Here is a 23227-nt window from a genome sequence, read left to right as displayed (position 1 = left end):
AGTCAGACCTTGGATCCTACTTTGTGGGATATATGAGTACTGTGGTAGGGTGCTCAGTGCTGTGCACGTGTTTGATGAAGAGCCTTCCCTCCTTTGTGAGAAAGGCTCTCCCAGAGCCTCTCAGTTGGCTGGGCCTCAACAATAAATCAAGGTGCTGACCAAGCCAAGTGACTTCTTGAAATGTGAGCCAGTGAGATGTGTCTGATATCCTGGAGCTGGGGTATCTCTGTGGTGTGCTCCTGGTCAGCTGCATGAGGAGTCGCCTGTCCCCATTTCCACTGAGCTTGTCATGAGAAGTCCTTGGCATCAACTGTTCACCTTAACCACCTACACTGAATTCTGTTCATACTGGGGAGGGCAGTGCCTTTAAGCATCTTATGGACTTTAAAAATGGCAGAGGTTACACAGAATAAATGAAAGGGTAAAATCAAAGTGAGAGGAAGGTTCTAGTAACAGGCAAGTGGGGCTTGCCCTTCAGTACCAGTGGAGCTGGGTACTGCCAGTCCAGGGCCAGGGGCAGCCTGTGCCAGGGCAGGGGAAACAACAGAGACAGATCCAGCCCAAAGTGAGCTTGAGTTGCCAGTGGTTAAGACCTCTGAAAGTGGTGCAAACTTAGGTGTAAGCTGGTGGCATATGCCATGTTTGTGTCTATGAAAAATGCAAACCATTGCCTCCCTGTACTCCAGAGTCAAGAAAATGCCTTTGTCCATGACTTTGTCAGTGCTGCAGCAGCGAGGAAGGAGATGGCTCATTTGTTTATCAACACAAATGAACTAGTTGTGTTTAAAAATACAATTTTTGGAGTGCTTAAAAATGCAGTTTTAGGAGTAAATTAATCTGTGTAGACTAGGTCCAGTGTGCAGGGAAACATGAAATGTTTTCAAACCTTATTTTTCTTGAAAACTCAAAAAGATGGTTCTGTGCTGTGTACAAATGCAGAGCTACGTGCCTGAACCAATATGTCAAACTGTCATGTGGGAGATTTGGTGAAAAACATCTTGTCCTAAGGGAATAATTTTAAACACTATATGTAGGTTTGCTGCCTCATAAGGGATCATTACTCAAATCTATTCCCTCTTATGGTAGCTCGGCCTCTGCTTAACGGGCAGAGAGTGAACAGAAGCCCATTAGTGCGTCCTTTAAGAGTGGTTATCAGATGGTAGAGGGGAAACAGATATTTGGTCAGGGAATATAGTGTTTTTTGCCAAAATCTGGGATTCAGCCTTAACAAGATGAGTGGCAGTGCAGAGCCTTCACGCTCGGCTGGCCATCGAGGGCGGCGGCGCGGCCGCTGTGCCGGACCCTGGGCAGCCCAGCCTGTGTCAGAGCGGTGAGGAAGTGTAAGGGATGAGCCCTGGGGCAAGCAGCCATTCCAGGGATCTTCACCTCCTGTGTGTCACTTCAATGTCACGGGAATGCTGAAATGTGGAGTGGAACCCACTCCCAACCAGACCCCTACCAGACTGTGGCTGTGCTCTCGCTCCTGTGTGTCACTGCTGCCCGTCCTTTTGTTGGTGGTGATTTTGGCAAAAATGAGCAGCACCTGAAGAGCAGCAGTATCTCCTGGTGCCTCGTAGTATCCATGGTATCCAGCCCTCCCCCAATTAACCTCCTCTCTGACAAGAAGATGGTCGCAACGCTTGCTAGTTTACAGGTGAACTCCTTTTTAATGGGATTAGTTTACCTAAAAATTGGGATACTTCTGGGTTTAGACAGTGCTTGGTGCAGTTGTCACAGTTAAGAGAACATGATTATTTTTTAATAATGCATAAGAAGATGCTACATGGGGAAAAAGGCTTTATGGAGCAGCTTAACTGCTCAGGGGCTCAGGAAAAAGAGGGAGTGAGAAGAATGCAGTTCGGACTGAAGGTATGTATACATGGTGTCTGCAGGAGTGAGGAGTGTTAAGGTCTAACCTAACTAGAGAAATGTGTTTTTCCTGAGCTGATGTAGAAAAGCAGCCTGTAGTGTGTGTATTGAATTTTTTGGGGAAGCAGAATTCCTGGTCCTCTTTTGTGTCCCAGCTGCAGGCTCCAGTGCTGCTGGCCAGGCTCCTGGCTTGGTCACCACGCTGCCATTAATGCTGTGCAAACAAACAAACAGCAACCTTTTCTTTTCAGAGGCTGCGCCTTTGCAAAGTAGAGCAGAACGAAAGAGCAGCTTCCTAAATGTGCAAGGTCAGAGCAGAGGGTCGGGGCTGGGGGGCTGAGGAGCCTGGCTGGGTGCTGCTGTTTGGCTGGGGCCGAGCGCCCAGAGTGTGTTTGGCTGGCAAAGCTTGGTCAGAAGCTCTTCTCGAAAGCAAACTGGCTCTGGGAACCACCGGCCGCAGTGGGGTAGGACACCATCACAGCTGAGCTGTTTCCAAACTCCTTTTGGTCTTTGGTCACTTTACTGCTTTGAGTTTCATGCCTTCCATGTGAACAAGGTGTGAGCTTACAGACCGTGTTTTACCTTTCACATCTGCTTCAGCGTTTGCCATTTCCAAGGGGCACAAAGTCCTGTGAGCCAGTAGCTGTGGTTGTGTCCATCCTGGGTTCTGTTGGGTCATGTCCTTTGGTTTGGAGAGGAAGTCTCCACCCAGACCATTGCAAGATTTTGGGTGTGGAGGATGGCCCTTGTTAGAAGAGTACTGCTTTTATTAATAACACAAATTTCTTGCCGTAGTTGTTGATACAGGCAGTTGTGCAGTTTAAAGATAATTTGTTTGAAAATACCTTGCTTTTAGTGTGGTACTTCATGACTGACAGTGATTTGTCTGGAACTTGACAGTGGTGAGGCATTGTCGTGGTGACACCATCTTGCATTACCTGACTAATTTTAACCTGTCCATTTCCTCTAAGATCACCTCTTTATACCCTGGGTGCTGTGGCCAGGGGGTGTCAGGGCAAGAAGGATGGCTGCTGAAACAGCTCTGCTGGGAGAGTGTTACTGTTCTGCACAAGCATCAGGCTTGTTCTGCACAAGCATCATCCAGTGCTTAAGAACATAATTCTCATCAGGTAGATCAGCACAACTTTAATATTTTGCTACAAAGATTTTTTCCAGGAAAGCATCATACATTTGTCAAGACAGTAATACTGGAAAAAAGTAAATTGCACTGCAGATTTCCCTCCAGATCGGCTTTGAGAATTGTTGTGCCAGTGCAAGCTTTGCTGTGAGCTCTCATCCTCTTTTTGTGTTGGATTTTAATGTGTCATTTTCTGTGCTCTTTAAGGAGAGAGGGGACAGCTGGAGCTCCCACAGTACTGTCCTATGGTAAGCTAAGCTTGTGGCAGTGAGTGTTGACTTTGCAAACTGAGGCTCAGTTCCTGCTCACCTTTTTTGCTTGGGTTTTCCTCTCAGGCCTGTTCATGCCTGTGGGATAGATTTTACTTTGATTACTTTATCAGTAGTTTGCTTACGAATTTTATCCACAGCAAATGGCTTAGAAATAATTTGCTGATTTACAAGCTAATAAGCCTGATTTTTTATTCTTCAGTTGCTTGTGACACATGAACTTCTCCCCGTAGTTGTTGCTGAGGACCAGCTCTGTTCAGGGTCTCGGTGCCTGCACAGACTGTGCAGTGAGTGCTGGCTCCCATCCTGGCCTGGGGATGTCCCACCTCTGCCTTGGCTGTTGGGAGGCCTTGGCTGGGGGGGTCCTGCAGCTCTTGTAGAAACAGCGCTGGGACCCCTGGGCCCTTCATGGCTGCAGTTCAGCTGTGGGACTCTTTCCTCTTTCTCTGCAGCAGAGGAAGAGAGCTGCTGTCACAAGGACTAATCTCGAGGCACTGGCTCTTCCTGTGCCGAGCCCAGCATGTCCTGTGCAGTCAGGGAGACCTCAGAATAAAATTACTGGGTACTGAGTGCCTTGTGAACAAATACAAGTAAGAAAAGTGTGTCTCTCTCACAATTTTCTGAACAATCCCATCTGAGCTTCGAACATTTTATAAATAAAAAGTTTTTCATATATATTTGCTTTCAGGACAGTAAGTTAAATTGAACACCTGATCAAATAGTGATTATTTAAGGAGTCTAGTTTTTTTGCCCTGTGGTTTTCCTGAAGTGATGGGGCTCAGGGCTGACAGGAAAGGAGAGCAGTTCCATGTGCTGGGGAGGCATCTGTGCCAGTGCCTCTCTGGAGCTCAGCATTTGGGTATTACACAGCAGCCTCTGCTCTGTGCTTCTTCTCGGCCCCTCGCTGCTGTTTAGTTATCAAACCTGACTGAAACACCCAACACCAGCTGCGGGGAACTGGCATCCATTTGGAGTGTAGAGGGTGTGAGTACCTTTGCCGTGTGCTGCACAATTCCTTGTTTGAGCCCCCTGCGAGAGTGTCAGCGAGAGGCAGTCGTGGCACATGGGGCCGAAGGGCTGGTGGACATCTGTGTGTGAATGTTCACAGTCTCTGCGTGCAGTTGGCACGTGGCTGCACTAATGCAGGGCTGAGCAGGCAGCAGTGCTGCTCTGGAGCCTGGTTCCTTCTCCCAGCATTTCTTACACCGTGTCCCCAGCTGCCCAGTGTGTCTCTGTGTAGTGTTACTCTGCAGTTTCAGATGCAAGCATCTCTGGCATCCTGTTGTAATCAAGCATTAAAAGTGTTTTCCATTTAAATCAGGGAGTTCCAGGCTAGCTTAGGATTATTTTTTAACATCATTGTGATTGTGTAAGAAGCCGGTTTTGTGCCTGGTTTTATATCTGGTATAGCAGCAGGTTCAGTGGAAGCAATATGAGCTGCGCCGTGAAGTGTAGTACCCCACAGCTTTGTGGAGCAGAAGACAGGTGATGGAAGTCAAGTCCTGAGAGGTTAAACATGCAGGGCTAATTTTTGGCATATTTGGCATGTTCCACCCATTTTAGCTACTGTCATATTAATTGTAAAATGCAGAGGAAGAAGGCCAAGGGATATTGTTTAGATTGTTTTAGTTAAAGTCTGATTTCTGTGGTTAACAGAAACTAATGATAGCTAAAGATGATACAAAGCCCTAAAATGAAAGAAATTTTAAGAAAAATATTATCGTGGTACTTCATTAAAAGACAGGAACAGGGATACCAATGCTGGGAGTGGCCATGAGGGCGCAGTGGGTTTGGGGCTGGCTTCCTGCTGGGATGTGTTTCAGCATCACATCCGTTTCCAGTAGTGGAGGGTGCAGAGGGAAGGAAAGCTCCTGATTGTGCTGCAGTCCAGGACACATCCATCGGACCTGGATCTGTCCCCAGCATTTAGACATGTTACTCGTTTGTTTGTCTTAGTTTCTTCTTCTGGCCTAGTGAAAAATCAGCCATGGAAGCTGTGCGGGGTGGGAAGGGGGAGCCACACCGGTGGTGGTGATGCAGCGGTGGTGGTGATGCAGCGTCCCCAAGCTGGGGGATGTGATGCCATGGTTCCAGGAACTGGGGCAGTGGGGATAGGGTGAGACAACGCTGCTGCTGCCATCTGTGAATTGAGGGGTTTGTGTGTCACAGGTCTCCTAACCTCTCTCTGTGAACCTTTTCCAGCCCATGACCTTCCCCCAAGCAAGACCTCGGCAGCGGCGGCGCAGACGGGCACCCACCTGCAGTGCCTCTCGGTGCACTGCACGGATGACGTGGGCGAGGCGAAGGGCCGGACTGCAGTGCCAACGTGGAGGTCCCTGCACTCAGACATCTCCAACAGATTTGGGACTTTTGTGGCTGCCCTGACTTGAACAAAAGAAATTATTTTTTTTTTCTTTTTTTAATTTCAAAGGGCCGCTACTGCTAGGTGGACTATTTTTCTAGGTTGGTACCTGCTTAGTGGCACATGGACTGGAAAGGGTTAATTTAAAGTAAACCTCAACTTTTTTTTAATCTTCTGCCACAGTATGTTACCAGTGTTAACCCTTCTGCAGTTAGCACACTTTTGCTTAAGATTTTCCTGCTAGACCACTTTTTCCCATTATTCTGTAATCTTGGCATACATTTATAGATGAGGCCTTTTCCTTTTTCATCTCAGTGTATGTCCAAGTCACGTATGTCATAATAAGACAAAGATTCTCCTCCATTTTTTCTTCATTTGCTTTGGGTTTTTTTGTGGTTTTTAGTTTTTGTTTTGTTTTGTTTTGCTTTGTTCAGTGCTTATTACCATGGTGATCCTGAGGAGCAGCAGTTCAGGAATAAACACCAGTGAAAGTGAAACGGTCAGCATTAAATTATATATTATACTGACACCCAACATTTGCCAGTCACATGCAAACCAAGCAGTTGATGCTGTGTTCAATGTTCAGGCACAGACCTGCCCTTTCCTGAGAGAATGAGGCTCTCCTGTTAAGGAGGCTCAGCCTCATTTGCTCTGTGCCTCTCAGTGAGGCCAGGACGCTCCTTCTGTATACCTGGGTGCAGCCCCAGATCGAGCTCTGTCGTGAATGGGCTGGTTCAGGCACAGTGGGGAATGTACCAAGAGGTTTTTTTCTAAGTAAGTCTAACAGGAAGTTTGCTTAACAGTCAAGAGTCATTAATTATCTCCTCCTCCAAAGGCCCAGTCTCCCTCTTACTTGCCTGGGCCTGGTGGTGCTCCTGCAGTTCCTGTTTTATTGATGCTGAAAAAGAAAATCCCCTGTACCCTGTCCATTTGTTGCCCATTTTTAGCTACAGAAAGATGCTGTTGATTGGTAGCGGGTCCAGTGTCCCCTGTGCTTGTCTGTGGGTGCCCCAACCCCTGCCACCTCAGGTCCCAGTGCAGTAGCAGCAGTTGGGATGGCCCAGGCTGGGGCATGCCAGGGGCTGTCTGCCTAGGGGTGGTGTTTTCTAATCTGCCAGGGCAGGGACATCCCCGTCAGACCCCCCAAAACTCATTCAAGGTCCCATTTCTGCCACACACTGAAGAGCAGCATTGCTGGATGCACACAATAAAAGGAAAGCCAGGCTTTCCTGCTTGGGCTAGATAATGCTCATTCGAGATGCAAATTGGAAGCAAACCAGATAAACCCACGACTGACATGATGGTGTGACTCTGCAGGGTTTTACGTAATACTGTTCATTTTTGGTGTGTCCCTGTGCCCAGGAGTGGCCCCGTCCTGCCCCGTGCCAGCAGCTCCTTCCACAGGTCCTGGAGCTCAGGAACAGCACTGGAGGATTAGGTTTTGGCTGCTAAATAAAGGTTGGCCTCTCTAGGGTTATTTATTCATGATTTCACAAATGTGTTCCTGCTGAAGGGACGGAGTTGAAGACTGTTTTGTATTTTATCTTTGATGATTGTGCTGAGTTTTTAATTACTTTGATGTAATATTCTCGGTAGACACCAGTGGAGAGGAAATTCTGCCTAAAAAGCCAAGGGTGGTCTGGAATCCTCACTCTCAGTTGTATGTGGCTTCAGAGAGACTCGCAGTATTTGGAAATGTGATTTGAATGTGCTCTTATTAACCATGCATGGATTGATTTATGGGTCTGGTCAGTGAATTGACTTTGGATAAATTTGGATAGTTTTGAATCTTGATTTTCAATATTATTTTACTTTTTACTGAAGATGGAGCTGCCACGAGGATGAGGATTTTTGCCCATCCTGAAGCAACTGGTTGTGGAGCTGCCTCACACCCGCTTGGTTTGGAACAAAAAGCTGGGATGATTTGTACCTCTGTTGAGTTGTGCCACCAGGAGTGCAGAGCTCCTCCTGCACCTGCAATAAAGTAACACCATGCCCAGAAAGTATCTTCCGGTAGAATACTCACTGTCAGCCTCCCTTTGGAAGGTGCTTCTTTGCCTGTGATTCCTCAAGTCACAGCTCACCCAAGTATGTGATTAAAAATCCTGTCAGCAGAGCCTGGGGGGATGCTGAGCTGGGGGCATCTGTGCCTGCCAGGGCACTTGTGCTGCTGTGGGGGGCTTGGTCCACAGAGAGTGGTCCTGGGGTGACCCCCATATGGTACTCTCTTGCATCACAGCTGAAAATTTCCTCCAAGTTCATGGCCTGGTGGCATTCCTGAATGAAATGCAGCCCCTTGCCCTGCTGCTTTGTTTTTAGTGTTTCCTGCTGCACTGAAGAGAGCAGGTTTTTCAGGCTTCCTGAAGTCAGGGATGCACACCCTGTGCCAGGGAAAGGAACCTGTCAGGGAATGCCGAGTTCAGATGCTTTTAAAGAGAAATCCTCATTTGAGTGGGACTGTGCTGCCTTGGTCTCACCAGCAGTTCTGCTGGTTCGTCTCTGGCAGCTTGTACTTCTGAAGTTGTTCTCATCCACTTGGAACTTGCTTTCTCACTTGCTCGTAGAAGTGCAGAGTGTAATCAATTCCTTAAAAATCAGTGGAATTCTGTGAGGTGAGGCCAGGGGCTGTGTCTCCAGGTGCCAAGCCATGGGAGCTGTGGCATTTTGGCTGCCTCTGGCTCTGCTCTGGGAGGTGGGTGCAGTGTGGGGACGGGACTGTCAGAGGGTGAGGAGCTGAACCAGTGGCTGGCTGTGTGCTGGGGCTTCTCCTGAATCATGTGGTCATACACAATCCTCTTGCTAGCCTCCTGTCCCTTTGATCTTCACTGAATGAGCGGTGCTTGGCTCAGGCATTGGTGATGCCAGGACCAACTAAACCTGTGCTTTTAGAGTTTTGTTGCTTTTTGCCAAAGATTGGAACAGAAACGGTACATCCTGACCAGGACAGGCATCATGTCCTGCTCATCACCTGGCGATGTTGTACTGACAGTGTATGCAGAGGGCTCGAGCTTTGTCACAGAGCTGGTGGTACTTGCAGTAATTTCATTGTACCCATTAATTTTCTACTGAATGCACTGATTAGTTTTGTTAACATGCATAAAGTGTCAGCATGGCCTGACATGGTAAGAATGGAAATGATGTCATTTTCTGAGTAATAATATTCCAGCTGAAGCATGCTTGAGAGCTGTAGGTAAAAGCCAGTTGTGGAAGAGGTAAGTTGCACTGTTGGGCAGAGGGAAACTGAGGCACAGACAACATCCACCCAAGTGGGTCGGGCATATCATGGCAGGGCTGAGCTACACCAAGGTCTGACCTCTGCTCACAGCAGAGCCCCATGCCTGAGGGGCTTCCTTTGGGGACCCAGCTGGGTCAAGGGGGAGAATTCTATGAGCTGCGTGTTCCCCAAAAGCCAGGGCGAACCCAGGATGGTGAAACCTCCCACCGGTGTGTACTAGATGACTTCCAGACGGGGGAGGTTGTACAAGAAGCCAAAGGCTGGTGGTACATGATGCACAGTCTGCTTTGGATTGCGAACAGCAGCTCAAAAGTGGCTTTGCCTGTGTCGTGGGGATTCTCCCTGCCCAGCCTGACGCTGGAGGCTCCCAGGCAGCCTTGGAGCTGCACAGGGAGAGCCGGGATGTCCCCCATCTCCCTGCCCTGTGCCCTGGCTCCCTCTGTGTTTGTTAAAAGAAACTCTGTGCTTAGTCTGCAAGTTACAATACTGTAGCAAACTCAGCAAAGTTTCTCTTGATTGGGAGGAGCGATAAAATGTCTCCTTGCAAGATCCCATTCTCCAGGGGTTACCCGTTCTCTGCTATTCCTGCACTAGGGAGGTGGTTTTGGCTCATTGTTACTTAGTTTTTCACTGTGTTTGAAGGTGAAAGGGAAGAAGCACCAGAATTTTGTCACCTGGATCACTTGGGGACCTGTGCAGATCCTGTGACCTCCATGGTCTGTCTGGGGCTGGCTGGCCCTTCAGAACCTGGCACCGAGACTGGACTCCCAGGAACCACCAATAAGGCAAAAAATTCCAGTTTCAGTAGGTGGAAGGGGTGAGGCAGGTGCGGGGCAGCAGGACAGGCACTGGCAGGGTGGGGGGCAATAGAAGCCAACTGGTACATTTGGCTTATTTTTGTTGAGCTGCAGTATAAGGTTTTCTCAGCTGCTGGATTCACAGCTGTTCAAGGGATGGTGTGTAAGAGCATAACCCATTTTTATAGAATTGTTTCTCCTTTATTGCTTAAGGCTAATGGAGGAAATAGTCTAATTTTGTCTTAGAAATTCTCTATTAAAATTGTTGGTTTGAGTCCATCCGTTCATAGGTTCTGACTGATGAAACTGCAGGCTCTGATTTCTGGCAGTTATAACTTTATCACTATTCACTACCCAAGAATATTACAGCTTTAAGACAGCCTTAAGCAACAGGATGTTATTTCTTTGTACTAAATTTGGTTCATGGAAAAGAAAAAAATAACCTCGAAACACTGGTAATCCGTACTGCATAGCAAACTCTTCTGAAAAATATTATTGCACATGTAAAATATGAAAACTTGACTCTGCTGTGTGTTAGGCAATCCTGTAATCTTTTTCTTTTCTCTCTCTTTTTTTTTTTTTTGGATTCCTGTTAAATTCATTTCATAAATGCTTGGTTGGAAGACTGTGACAATAGCTCATGAAATTGAGTGTTATTTTTCTTTCCTTTTTTTAAACATGTAAAGTGCAGTCTTCTGTATTCCTGCATATTGTACATATCTGTATATGTTTTACTGAGCAACTAAATAACAATAAATATGATGTTAATGGTGGCTACTGTATATTTCATACCAGTGTTGTTGATTTTTGTAGTAAGTCCCTTTTTCCCTGGGATGTGAAGAAGTGAACAGACACCGTTCACATTCAGGTAAGTCCTGGGCCTCGTGATAGTGGGGAGGAATTTGTCCATGATACAGGGAAACCCTTGCCCACACGTGGCTCTGCCTGGCGCTCCAGGAGGGTTTGGGATGTGCTTTGCTTCTGGCACTCCAGGGCTTTGCCAGGTACCCCTGCCAGCAGTGGCAACCCTCTGCCTCAGCAGGATTGGTGGGTTTTAATTTTGACTTCTTTTTGATCCTGAGAGGGGAAGGAACACAGTGTTCCTGGCAGCTGTGCAGTCCCTGCTCTGCAGGGAAGGCCATGGAAGTTGAGACCTTCCCCTCTGTCCAGTCTCCTGTGAGACTGGGGACCTGTTGGGCAGCAGCAGCTTCTGGTGTTCTTCAGTGCCACTGTCAGACCCAACCTCTCCTCAGCCTCCCAGAGGCACTGTGGGATGGTGTGGTGGGTCTGTCTGTATGCCGAGGTCACTGGGACCCTCAGCTGCTGGGTGTTTGAGTTGGCAGTGCAGCAATGCTGAGACACTGCTGTGGGATTCTCAGGGCCATCCTGCTCTCCTCCGTGTGCCCTCTCTCTGTGGCAGCATCTTTCTTCTCATGTCACCAGTGGCTCTGGAGCTTGTCCAGAGGGGCTGGACCATGTCTGGAGCTGCTGGGCAGTGGTGTCAGCCCCTGGGGCAGCTCCCCAAGCCCCTGGCTCTGATGCTGCAGTGCTGCTCCTGTGTCGTCTTAGTTGTTCAGTAAAACTGGACACGAGCTGTGTTGGTGGTTGGATTAATGCTCCTCCTCTGGTTCATGAGGCCATTTATGTGGGTGCCCAGATCCCCCACTGTGCAAAGGCTCCTTTGCTACTGCCAGCAGCTGGGGCTGCCTCCCCTGCTCCAGCAATGCTCTGCCCAAGCTTCTGCTTCCAAAAAGGCAGCAGTAGCTCACTGTTTGCTGCACATTAACAGATGAAAATCAACAGACTGGCCTTTCATTTCTGCTCTTGGCACTGGCTTTTTGCCTGGTAACGCCACCTCTAGTGATGCCGGCACGGTACCTGCCTATCCCGAACACCTGCCTTCATTCCAGGGCTCCGGGCTCAGAGGCTCACCTGGCCTGTGTCAGTATTAAGCATGGGTTATAGTTTATTAACTAAAGAAATGCAAATGGCTGGTCATGGAACTTTTACTGTTCTTGCTTTCCTAATCATTGTTCCCTGTGCCCTGTGACTGGGCCGAGAGTTGAAATCTGGCTGTAGTCGTGTCTCTTTGCCTAAGCCATTTAACTGATTTAATTACGTCCTTTGAGTTGTTTTCCGCACAGGCTTTGGCATTCCTGTCACGGCCGAGACACTCTGAATACGCATTGTACGTTCAGCGGTCGGGGATCCATCGGCCGCGCAGCTGGATCCCGTGTGCCGAGATCTGCTCGGCCCCTCCGCGGGCTCCACAAAGCCGTGGGGCAGTGGGGCAGTGCCAGCCAACATTCCTGCCAGAACTCTGTGCTGTTGTGCTCTTTGTGGGCTCCTGTGTGTGACTCGAGAGTTGTTTGAACTCCCTTTTCCCAGGCTGCTTGGGCGAGCTGCTTGCAGAGTGCTGCTGGTGCTGTGAGTATGGCAGAAGGCATCACCTTCCTTAAAGACCAAGGTAAATAAACACAGGAATAAAAGTTTGGGTCAACGACATGCTTTTGGCTGAGAACATTGTTAGCAACTGGAATTATGATGGGATTTAATATTAATTGTTTCTAAAAGTCCCTAGGCCACATGTCTGAAGTGGTTACTCTCTTGCCTGGGGACCAGTTTGTAGCCTTCCCAGCAGTTTTAGCATTATGGCCAAAAACATCACATATATTTTGCTTGTAAAACATCTGAAAACTCCTTGCTCAGACAAGCTCTATAAGGCCCTTCCTGCAGGGCAGAGGTGCAGATGGAGGTGATGTCTATTCTGAGCTCTCCTTTCCAAGATGTTGCCAGAGCTCATTAATGACAGTGCAAGAGGTGGAGGTGAGTAGACCTGAAGAAAATTGTTTAGGTCATCCATGGTTCATTAAGTGCCGGATTGTGCCCTGTTCTCTAATGCCCAGAGCTCTGACTAACACAAAGTAGACTTTTAGTGAAAAAGAATAAAAACAATCATCCAAGCATCCCTTTATCGATAACCTGCTGTGGACTGGGGGTAATGTTGGAGATGAAAGGGGGTTCCAGGCTGCAGCAGCGTGTTTGTGCACTTGCCAAAGGCGCTCTAATGGTGCCAGGACGTCCCCAGGACCCAGGCAGCCCCTGATCCGGGGACAGGGTATCACCCATGGGTGGGATGTGGGAGATGGCATCCCTGGCTCCCTGGCATTCTCACTTGGCCTTGGACACGTGTCACCATGAGCCACATCTGAGCCTCGTTATTTCATTTTAGATCTTGCTTGGGTCACACCTGTAAAACAAGGAACAGAGGAGGAGCCCAGCTGAATGGTTGCTGTGTCCTCTTGTGGGCTCCTGTTAGCAATCCACAGACAAAAGGAGCTGTTGAAGTGTCATCGTAAATGTGATGCTGAAACATTAATTTCAGTCTCAATCGTCAAAGAGGCTGAGAAGTTTGGTGCTATGAGGGCTCATGTCCCGCTGAAACTTCTTCTTGCTTCGGGGTTAACTGATGGAGAATATTCAGTGCTGAGCTTCGGGAGGTGGGAACTCTTCTGAATTTCCTTTTATCCTCTGCAAAATGCCCATCTCTCCCTCCCCCCTTTCTTCCCCCACCCCCCTTTCTCTTTATAAAGCTGGAATTCTTCCAGACTCTGCTCTGGGCTTGCAAGAAAACTTTACTGTGTAAATTTGCTCTTTGTGTTGGGAGTCCTTTGTTTAAACAGCATTGTGAGCTTGCTGGGGAGGGATGGAAAGAGGGGGAGCCGGGAGGAAGAATTTGAAAAGCCCTGACCCCTGATGAATAAAATCCAGCACATTAACACATTCTTCAATAAATTCATGATTGCAGATAAGGTGGGAGTCCCCAGGGCCGGGCTTTTCATTAACCCCCTGCTGACTAACCCAAACAGACGGGAGTGTTTTGTCAGCGCCAGGACAAGCAGAGCCCTTTTGTGGCGGAGGGGCCGGGTGCGCATGGGGAGCGCTCCTCCGGGAAGCCAGGTTACAAAATGGGACTCTATTTCAGAACAAACTCCTTTTGGTTAGTTTGATGAGATTACAGAAGGGAAAAGGCTTTAACAAGGGGCTTATTGAAGCTAAATAACTGTTCTGAATACAGTGAGGACCAGGGCACAAAACATATGATTCTCAAGTAAACAGGCGCCTCAACAGTATGGCTGAAACAACAAAGCTGGACATGCTCTGCGTGGTTCTTCTGTAGCACATGCGAATGCTCAGAGACATGAACATGTGTGGGACCCCTGCAATAACCTGTGCATGGCACTTGGCATGGCACTGCACCACGGCCAGGGCTGCCCCTCAGGGTGTTGGGCTGGAGAGCAGCGTGGGAGGGACATGTGCACCGTGTCCACAGTGTGAGGAACACCTTGTCCAGTGTTTTAGCCTTTGAAACCTTATTTGTTCCTCTGCTGGAAAGCCTGCTAGGGAAATATTTTGCTTCTGTGGAAACCTATCCCCAAAATGCTTCCCTCCCATACTGGGGAGGTCTCCCGGGTTGTTTATTAGAATACCTAAATTTTTAAATGGTCTGAATTCTGTGGCTTGTGTTTCCAAGTCTTGGTCAGCCAAGCAACTCAGGATATCACTCAGTCCAAAGAAATGTGTTTTGGGATGAGATCCAGAAAAATCCTGAGTTTGTCTCAGACTGCTGCTGCTGCTGCTGCTGTGCCTTTCTCATGCTGCCCATCTCCCCAGGCAGTAACAGATGCTGGTGGACTCCAACCTTTCACAGAGCAGCTCATGCCCAGGTCAAGTGAACCCTGTCCTTGGGGAGTAAACCTTGGCACTCTGTGCAGGACCCAGCACAGCTGCCCCTGGGATAGGGAATGCCGTGGCTCACCCCTTTGTGGACGTGCCCATCCCTCCGGACAGTGCTGTGTCCCAAGGGCTGCAGTGCTGGGCTGGGAGCTGAGGGCACAGTCAGCCCTGGCAAATCCCACCTGGGATTCTGCAGGCCCAGCCTTCTTCCACTGCTGCATTTTTGGTGTGCAGTTTCATTTACCTGTTCTTATTTTACCTGACATTATTTTAAATTATATCCCATTGTTGCTAACAGAAGCTTTTTGTTAATTTTCATGGAAAACAATTCTCTTTTAGGGGAACTGAAGTGTTCCAGCCCTGGCAAAGCATTGCAACTCCTCTCCTGCAATCCCTTACAAACAAACACTGTGTTTTCTGGGGCCTTCTCTCCCACCAGCACTGTGAGCAAACGTGGCAGGGGCTGCTTTGTGGTCTGTTTTAAACTATTTACACTCCAGGGTTAATAGAGAGAGAAATATTGTATCTTATTTAAAATCAAATGATCTCAATTCATGGACCCTCAAGGTTCCTTATTCTTGATGCAGTGAGAGTAGGCATTGCCAGTTCCCCTAACTGACCCACACACCCTCAGCTCTGAGAGCTCTCTGTGTCTGGTGTGATGCTGTGCACACCTCTTGATCTGGAATAACCCCAGTGGCTTGTGTGGTGTGCGAACAACCTTGAAAATGTGTTTGCCTTGTAAGCCTGATACTCCTTATCAAGGTACTTGCTTAGGAGCCCAGGTGAAGGCAGCTTTTTGTGTGAGAGATTACTGCTGCAGCAGTGCAATTCTGTATTTTACCATTGCTCCATCTCATTGATAAGAAGCACCTGGAAAAGGAAAATCCTGGTTGTTTAGGTATGTAGAAATGAGGGGTTCAGGCGCTGGCCATGGGTCCTTCTGGCCTGTCTGCCTTGTGCAGTCTGAGGGGCACTTCCCCCTGAATATCCTCCCCAAAGTCCTCTCCTGGTGCTGCTGGTCAAGCAAAGGCAGCAGTTTAATGGTTTGAACACATGGCTTTGCTGGGCTGACATATTTGACTGGAAGGAGCTGCTCCTTCCTGTGGAAAATCCATCTGTTCCCCTGCATTCCCTGGTGTGTGGGGTCTTGGTGCTGGGGCAGGGGGGACAGTGGAGTGGGTATTATTTGCTGTGCACCCTGCTTGGCTGAGTGCTGCTCTGAACACTGGAAGTGGTGAGGAGGAGTTGATCAGGCATGTTCCCCCCTGTCCTTTCCCTTTATATACTGTTTTGAGACTTGGTAAGAAAATCCTGGGTTTTATGTCGGGCTGATATTTCTTCTTCTGGCCATGCTCATGCTCACAGAGGGCTGTGGAGCCCCTTGGCAGAGCCCTGCACACACCCTGTGCTGGAGACCTGGGCCCAGGTGCTGGGGCTGGGCTTGGCAGCGACTGGCTGCAGAAAGGGTCTGTTTGGGTTGGAGGTCTGGGGATTAGTCTGAATATAAGGTTTTGTGTTTCTCTTCCCCTGGAATAATTTAAGTTCAGCTCTTTACAGTCACTAAAACCCTCCAGTGAGACTCGGAGAGATGGCTGTGGGGCAGGGCTAGAGCACTCACTGTGCCCCAGCCAGGCCCAGGACCCCCAGCCCCACTGAGCTGCAGGACTGGGTTCGTGTGGGTGGTGGCCATGCTTGGCTGAGGTCTGTCCATCCCGGTAGGATTTCTGTTTCTAGTTGGCCTCTCTCGAGGACTGGCAGCATGTGCTGGTGTCAGCAGCTCACAGTGTGGGCTGACAGGTTTCTTGCTCTCCCTCCTCAGCAGACTGTTGTTGCAAAGTCATTAGCTGATGGTAACTGGCCCAGTTGCTGGCCTGGGTGGGTGGCCGGGGTGCTGCTGCCTGGCTTGCTGCTCTGTCCACTGTGGCTGCAGCAGACCTGCCATTGGCATGGCTGGCACATCCTTTGGCTGCTTAGTGGTATCACATGGCCAGGGGATGACACAGGTTGCTTCTGGCCTGCCATGGAAGGCATTTTATCTTAATTTGAGCTGTTAAGAAGTATCCCTTTTCCTGTGATTTATGGAGCAAGATCAGACTGTGAGGCCCAGGTGGGTCCTGCACAGCCCATGGGGCGTGACCTGGTTTGGAGCCCAGTGGGGCTGGTAAGGCCAGTGATGGGGCTGGCTTGGCCTCCCAGCACTTTGAAGGCTGTTTGTGTTTGATGGGCTGATGCGTGTCAAATGCAATCCAGCTTCCCACTGTCTGCTCTGGCAGCCCCCTGAGGTTGGCCTTTGACAGATAAAGCACCCCCTCCTCAAATTTCTGATTTCACACCGATGCACAAACATTCTTTGGCAATTTGAGCCCATTGTATTAAAGTAGTTAAATTCCTTAAGCATGTGCCTCTGAGACAACAGTGGTGATATTCATTACAGAAATACCGGGGTGGTGGCAGGGATGGCTTTCTGGCTGTGCCAGGAGACCCACAGCAGGGATGGCTTCTCTGGCCCCTGAGCCAACGGGGCCACAGCACACCGCGACAGACCCCGGCACAGCCTGACACACACCCAGCATGCACCTTCCTGCAGTGCTGCTGCAGCCTGTGTGTCCCTGCCCTCCTGGAGGTCCTCATCCTCCCTGTGCCAGGGCACTCACTCTGGTGTGCCCTGAGGAGCTGGGGCCGTGGGCATGTGTGTGAATGAGGAAGTGCTAAAACAGGAATCTTTCTTGTGTAGTGCCTTTGCCTTTGTGCTACACTTGGAGAAATCACTCTGACTGCCCTAATGTCAGCTCATTGTGAGACTTGGCTGTTGCACCTGGTCTGGAAGCCTCCTTTTCCATTCAGGAGCAGCCTGGGAATTGGGAAAAAGAGTCCCAGAAAGGGAAGCAGCTTTAGGAAATGCAGGAATTGAACTGTTGTTTGCTAAGAGAGAGCTGGAGAGGGCACCATTGCTGGGATGTGTTACAGTCCTGCCTCTGGTCTGCGAGCCCTTCCCTCAGAAACTGCCCCATGTGGTGGAGTCACTTGTGAGTTAAGATCTAGTTTCAAATGTCTTAAGTTATTATTGATGCTTGAAAAGGTTACATCTGCAACTCATTTTCTATGTCATTGACGTTCTTTTCTGACAAATAATTTCAGAAATATGCAGCAAAGAGTTTTGGCCCACAACCACTACAGCTCACCAAGTGTGCAGACCACGTCTTTACACGTTTTGTAAGAAAAGGCTTAACTCCTCATGTGCTCTCGTGGTTTTGCCTGCACAGCCAAGCATGACTGGGATATGAGGCACTTGCTGCTGACCGGACCTTCCTGCTGATGCAGTGCCCAGGTGAGTGACAAGAGGCACGGTGGGTACAGGGTATGGGCAGAGAAGCACTGCCCCACTCCTACTCACCATTGGGGTGTCATGATTGGACCTGTGGAGGGCTGGCCATGTCCCTCTCTCGAGTGCTCAAAGCGTGATGGTAGCCAAAGGGAAGAAAACTGGTAGATGACCTGATGTAGTGACAGCCACGTCTATGGTTCTCAAGAAACATAGATTGGGAAGGGAGTACTCTTAGTGCTGTTCCTTTATAGGTTTTTTGGCACACAGGGTTTAATGTGTGGGTGTTAGGTGGTTTCAGGGCCTGGAAGAGTTCTGGACATCATGAAAACAACAAACTTGAGAGGGGGGATTCAATAATTTTGCTGGGCTAGTCAGACACTGTGTTTGTCACTGCTCCTTACCGCGGTGCTGGAGGCTGAGGCCAGGCTGGCTGTTCCTGGGCTCACAGGAGTGCTTGTGGCTGCTCCAGGCACAGGGACAGGCTTCACCAGGCTTCCCTGGTGCTGTCACAGCATGGTGATGATTTCAGGGAGACATGATCCAGATTGTTTGAATGAGAAAGCAGTAAGTGTCCTTGACTTTGTGGTTAAAGCTGAGGTGTACGAAGGGGAAATGTGAGAGAGTTGCCTCCTAGGAATCATCATCAAAGCCAAGTGTCATTCATGTAATTTGCTTTGGAAGGTGGAACTTGTCTCTTTATTTACCAAGCACTGCTGATGTCCAAGATAGCATTTGTATCAGATGAGAGCTTTTACAGTGCTGCTCAGACAGAGCTATGACCTCCTTCTGGTCTCATTAAATGTTAGGCATTTGACACCCTCTCTTCTGTGATCTGAGTTTCCAGCCTGGCTGAGAAAGGTGCTGCTGCAGCGAGCTGGGTGAGGTTAGATGTCATCTGAGTGTCTCTGCTTGATGTGCCTTTGCAGGCAGAGCTCAGCAGGAACTGTGCTATTGGAATGAAAGCCAGAGCTTAACCTATGGGCGGTTTGAAATAACTTCATTGTGGAGTGGTATCCAGAGTGAAGATGGGACTCCACAGGAAGGCTTCCCTTTCCCCAGCTTGCCTTTGTTGTTGCTGCTTTAGTGAATATTAAGAGGGGTTGCTGACCCTTGCAAGCCCTCGACCTCTGTATCTAAAGGCTGGCGGAGAAGAGCCTTCTTCCCAAACTCGCCCGGGCCTGTCTTTCCCCAGCGCTCTCCTTTCTTTGCCAGTGTGACACTATGGAAATGTGAGCTATGGAAATGCACCTTCAGAGCTGCCACCCGGAGAGCAGATTCGTGGCAGTGTGTTTCCACTGTGTGTGGCTGACTGCTCTGCTTTGCATCCCTCTGGCAGGGTCACGCCTTCCCTGGGATAGGAATCCGCAGGTGGTCAGGCTCACATCCTGCAAGACAGAGCTGGTAGATCAGGGTGATAAGAAGGACCAAACAGTGCAGAGGAAACTCATCTGAGAGGCACATGGCAAAGGGTGCACCTGAACCTAAGGAAATGGCATAGGAATGGCTGTGATGGCTCTCACGGGTGGCTGGTGTGTACCAGGACAATACAGGTATGGAGAGAGGGACTGTCTCTGTGCTGCACAGTGCCTTCAGGAGCAGGGCAATCAGAGGTGGATGCTTCCCAGAGTGGGGCACAGTGTCTTCTATCAGAGCCAGACTGTCCTGCCAATGTCCCGGGAAAAGCAAAGAGCAGTGGAGCAAATCTTCCCCCTTACCCTGCACCGTTCTTGCCACTGAGGAAACAGCAAGGTGAGAGTGTGGCATATCTTGTCATCAGTGGCCATCAAAATCTGACATTTACTGAGGGCCTTTGCAGCCATCTTGGAGTTGGAAGCTCTGGCTTCAAAGCTTGTGCTTTTGCAGCTAATTATTTCTTTTTGCATTTTATGAGAAGGTGCCTAGTGAAGCAAGACAATAACTTTTAAAACTGGATTCCTTTGGTTTAACACAGCTGACTCAAGCCCTCCAAGTCCTTTTCTTGACTCTGAGAAAGCACAATGTAAAGGTAGATTGTGACACAACAGTAGCAGTAACATAATGATAGCAGGCTGTCTTTTTCATCTGTATTTTGAAGGCTTTTCTTAATGACAGTAAATAGTTATCCTTTGGCTAACATGGGTTTATTTTCTTAAAAATGTCTGGTGTACTGTAACTGAGTTCTTTTATTTATATTATACAACTGTATTTTCTCTATTCTACTTTTGTTCTTGCTTTGCAGTACTGAGAGTCTGACATTGTACTATCTTCTTTTCATGTGGAATCATGTCTGCAAGTGGAAATGTAGCTCCTGTTCTCACAGCTCAAGCTGTGAGAGCTCTTTGCAGAGGAAGTCATGTCATAAAACAGCCTTGTGCAAGGTCCCTGCCCCGTCAGGTCTTGAGATTCTTTGAACTTCTCTCCCTTTGGGGATCTGTGCTTTGCTGCCTAAGAACTGTCAGAGGATTTTACTGTTTTCCTCTGGTTGGTGAGGATGTTCCCTAAGACGTATCCCCATGAATCCAGCCACATTAGGGAGTGGGGTGCAAGGCTCACACTGCCGAGGTGAATCCAGTCCTGGTGCTGGAGCGCCCTTGATGGACAGTGATGAGATACCAAATGGATTTGCAGTGAAAACCCAACTGGCTGCAGGTGCAGGGCAGCAGGACAGTGGCTGCTCTCGTCTCTTGTTTTGCAAACACCTTAGCAGCCATGAGAATTTTTTAATGTCTCATGATATTTAAGGAAGCTTTGTTTCTAAAATCTGGTAAAACATCTCCCAGGCTCCCTCCTGTATGGTATTTGTCAGCCTTTTGGGATCAGTCAATATTAATTTGAGACCCTTGGGAACTTGTTTGGGTATTATGGTGCTGAACACAGTTTGTATGTCCAGACAGATTCACTGTGTACGTTCTCCTTCGTGGAATCTTGGGTGTTTCTGCCTGCCCTGTCTGTCTGTTCAGACTAGCATTCAGTGGATGCCCATGAGACAGATGTGCTAATGAAGGGGTAGGATTTTTCAAGGAGAAGATGGTGGGGCTGAATTCGCCTTCCAGACTATGGAAAGAAGGGACAAAAATTATATTCTGTCTGGAACATTTTTGTTCCAGTTGCTAGAAGCTTCCTGCTGATCTCTATCCTAGGTTTATTCCTGGCCTGCTCCTCCCTCTGTGTTCCCATGACAGCTTGCCATCCCTTCAGTTTCCATAAGGCTTCTCTTTCCCAGTGGTTTTCTTTCTCTTTACTGTCAGTGAAGCATCCAAACACACTTATTTCTGAACCTGGGCAATACTAGCATCTCTCCTGGGGTTGTCTCTGCAGCGCTTTGTCAGTCCTGGTTGCCTTGCCCCTGTTCTGGTTGGGCTCATCTTTCACAAGCCCATGAGAGTGGCCTCTGGAGGTTTGCAGTTTTGGTTACTTGCAGCTTTAAGGAGATGGGGAAATACAAAAAAAAATAAAATAGTGGAAATAATGGAGTCAAATTTCTGTGCAGTGTAATAAAGGGAGAGGGGATCCTCCATAGGTGTTCTTCAGCATGACATGCTCTGCCCTGGCATGTGAGCACACAGCACTTCCTCACAGCAGGGTGTCCCCTCTCCAGTCTGCACTCAAGTGTTTTAGACGAAGGCAATTAATTAAAGTGATTTAATAGATTTCTTGCTTGGGTATAATATGAACTGTATCCTCAGAGTAAGAGGATTTGTGATCTGCTGGTGGGTAGAATCACCATTCATTTCCCCTGGTTGCTGAAGGTCTAATCGAGCTTTCTGGCTCTAATGAGGCTTTGATGGAGCTCATCACAACAAACACTCTTCCTGCCAGAGCAAACACCACAAAAATGAGCGTCAGGTTTTAGGGCTGACCTCAGATCCTGTCAGGCACAGTGAGAGCAGCTCTGCAGCCCGAGTGCCACACGGAGCTGTGATTGGCACAGAGTGGAGCGAGGGCAGTGCCAACCTCAGTCATGTGGCCCATCTCCTGCCCCAGGGCTGCTGCCACATCCCCAACAGTCGCAGGGGGATTGCTGTGGGGATTTACCCCATTGAGGAGTGAGGTAACTTCCCAGGTTCAAATGAAACTTTTACACTTTTATGAACAACTAACTATAATTTCCTGGCATTCCCAGGCTACTTGCCTGCACTGCATATTTAAAGCCATGTTTTCTGTGGTATTTTTCTCAATGAGATAATAGGAAATGCTGCTGCTCCCTCAGGTTAGCTTCATGCTTGTAGAAAGATCATTCATTCCAAGCTATAACCACAGCTAAAAAAATGTATATTGCTCCTTAGACCACTGCTTGGTTGCCTAAATAAAAAATGGCAATATACAGACCTTCTTCCAGGCAGACTTAATGTGAGGGGAGTTCAGTGCTGAGGTGAGTGGGGCCTGTGATGAGGCTGGGGGAGTGTGGCTGGTGCCTTGATGGAGCAGGTGTATTCACTGTGTTTTTTCTAATTTATCCTTTTATTTGAAGTTAGTTCCTTGATTGGCCCCAGCTTGGTTTCCTGGCCTCCTCCTTGGCTCTGTATGATGGTTCCCAGGGCTGGTGTCTGCAGACAAACCCTCTGGTTCTCTGTGCAAAGGGACCCAACCCTCCTCTCTGACGGGGGGAAGCTTCCACTTAGATGTTACATTTTTAATTCTCATCATTTCTTCATAATTTGCAGAGTAGGGGCAAGATCAATAGAGTTGCTTTGTAAATTGGTGATAGGAAACATAATTAACAGTGCTGAGCTAACAGTGTTGGTTGGGAATCCTAAATGACCCAATTTCTGACTTGGCTTTTGGCTGGGGATTTGGCTGACATGATCGGGTGGAGTCAGCAAGTGAGACACCTGTCACTTGTTCATGGGTGGGAATATGAATTAATCTGAAAAAAAGCAAACACCTGTGATATGTGTGTGAGCTGCTGCTGTCATAGGAGGCTGTGAAACACAACTCACCTTCGGAGCCTTCAGGTTAAAAACTTGTAGGGTAGAAAGTAGAACATGTGGATATTTATACTGTGCAAGTTGTGGACAATTTATTGATGTGATGATGATCTTTGGCAACTAAGTTCCATTTCCAGGCCTGAGGTCTGCCAGGAGGGTGAGTGAGGAAGGTCCCAGCTGGCAAGGAGGTGAAGCAGAGGGTTGTGATGGTGTGCTGGGGGAGTAGTTGCTTTCCCTGTAGAGGTGGTGCTGGGCTGCAGTGGGGAGCAGAGCCCGGGGCTGGGGTGGGTTTGGGGATGGCAGCACACACAGAGCTCTCCTGCACTGCCCCAGCTTCAGAGAGCTGTGGGTGAGCCCTGAGCTGCTGGGAGGGCCTTCAGGAGGTAGTCTGCATGGAGCACTGTGCAGCCACAGCTGAGGAGAGCCAACTGCCCAGCCTCACGGGATCTGGGAGGTGTTTGTGGTCAAGTGTGCCCACTGTATGACAAGTCACTTAATCTGCATTTTCACATGTGTGAAAGCAGAGCAAGGGAGGAGCCCCTGTGTGTTTCTCCTGCTGCATCTCCAGGCTGGGAGTGTGTGAGC

At 48.7% G+C, this 23227-nt stretch overlaps 1 protein-coding gene across 3 annotated transcripts in view; it reads left to right on the top strand.

The window, feature by feature from the left end:
- Positions 1–23227, top strand: part of MN1 (MN1 proto-oncogene, transcriptional regulator) — an 85349-nt gene that overhangs the window by 25320 nt on the left and 36802 nt on the right. For 2 of the 3 annotated variants that reach the window (XM_071572043.1, XM_071572044.1), the window contains one exon: positions 5479–10443. The exons of the other annotated variant lie outside the window; for it this stretch is intronic. In XM_071572043.1, coding sequence (XP_071428144.1) covers positions 5479–5666 — 188 coding nt within the window. In that variant the 3' untranslated portion in view covers positions 5667–10443. Of the gene's footprint in view, positions 1–5478; positions 10444–23227 lie in introns of those variants that run through there. 3 annotated transcript variants of the gene reach the window in all.

This window comes from Pithys albifrons, chromosome 17 (genome assembly GCF_047495875.1).
Source record: "Pithys albifrons albifrons isolate INPA30051 chromosome 17, PitAlb_v1, whole genome shotgun sequence".
Classification (NCBI taxonomy): Eukaryota; Metazoa; Chordata; class Aves; order Passeriformes; family Thamnophilidae; genus Pithys; species Pithys albifrons.
The sequence above is the reverse complement of the archived record's forward strand: the minus strand, read 5'-3'. Positions and strand labels throughout refer to the sequence as shown.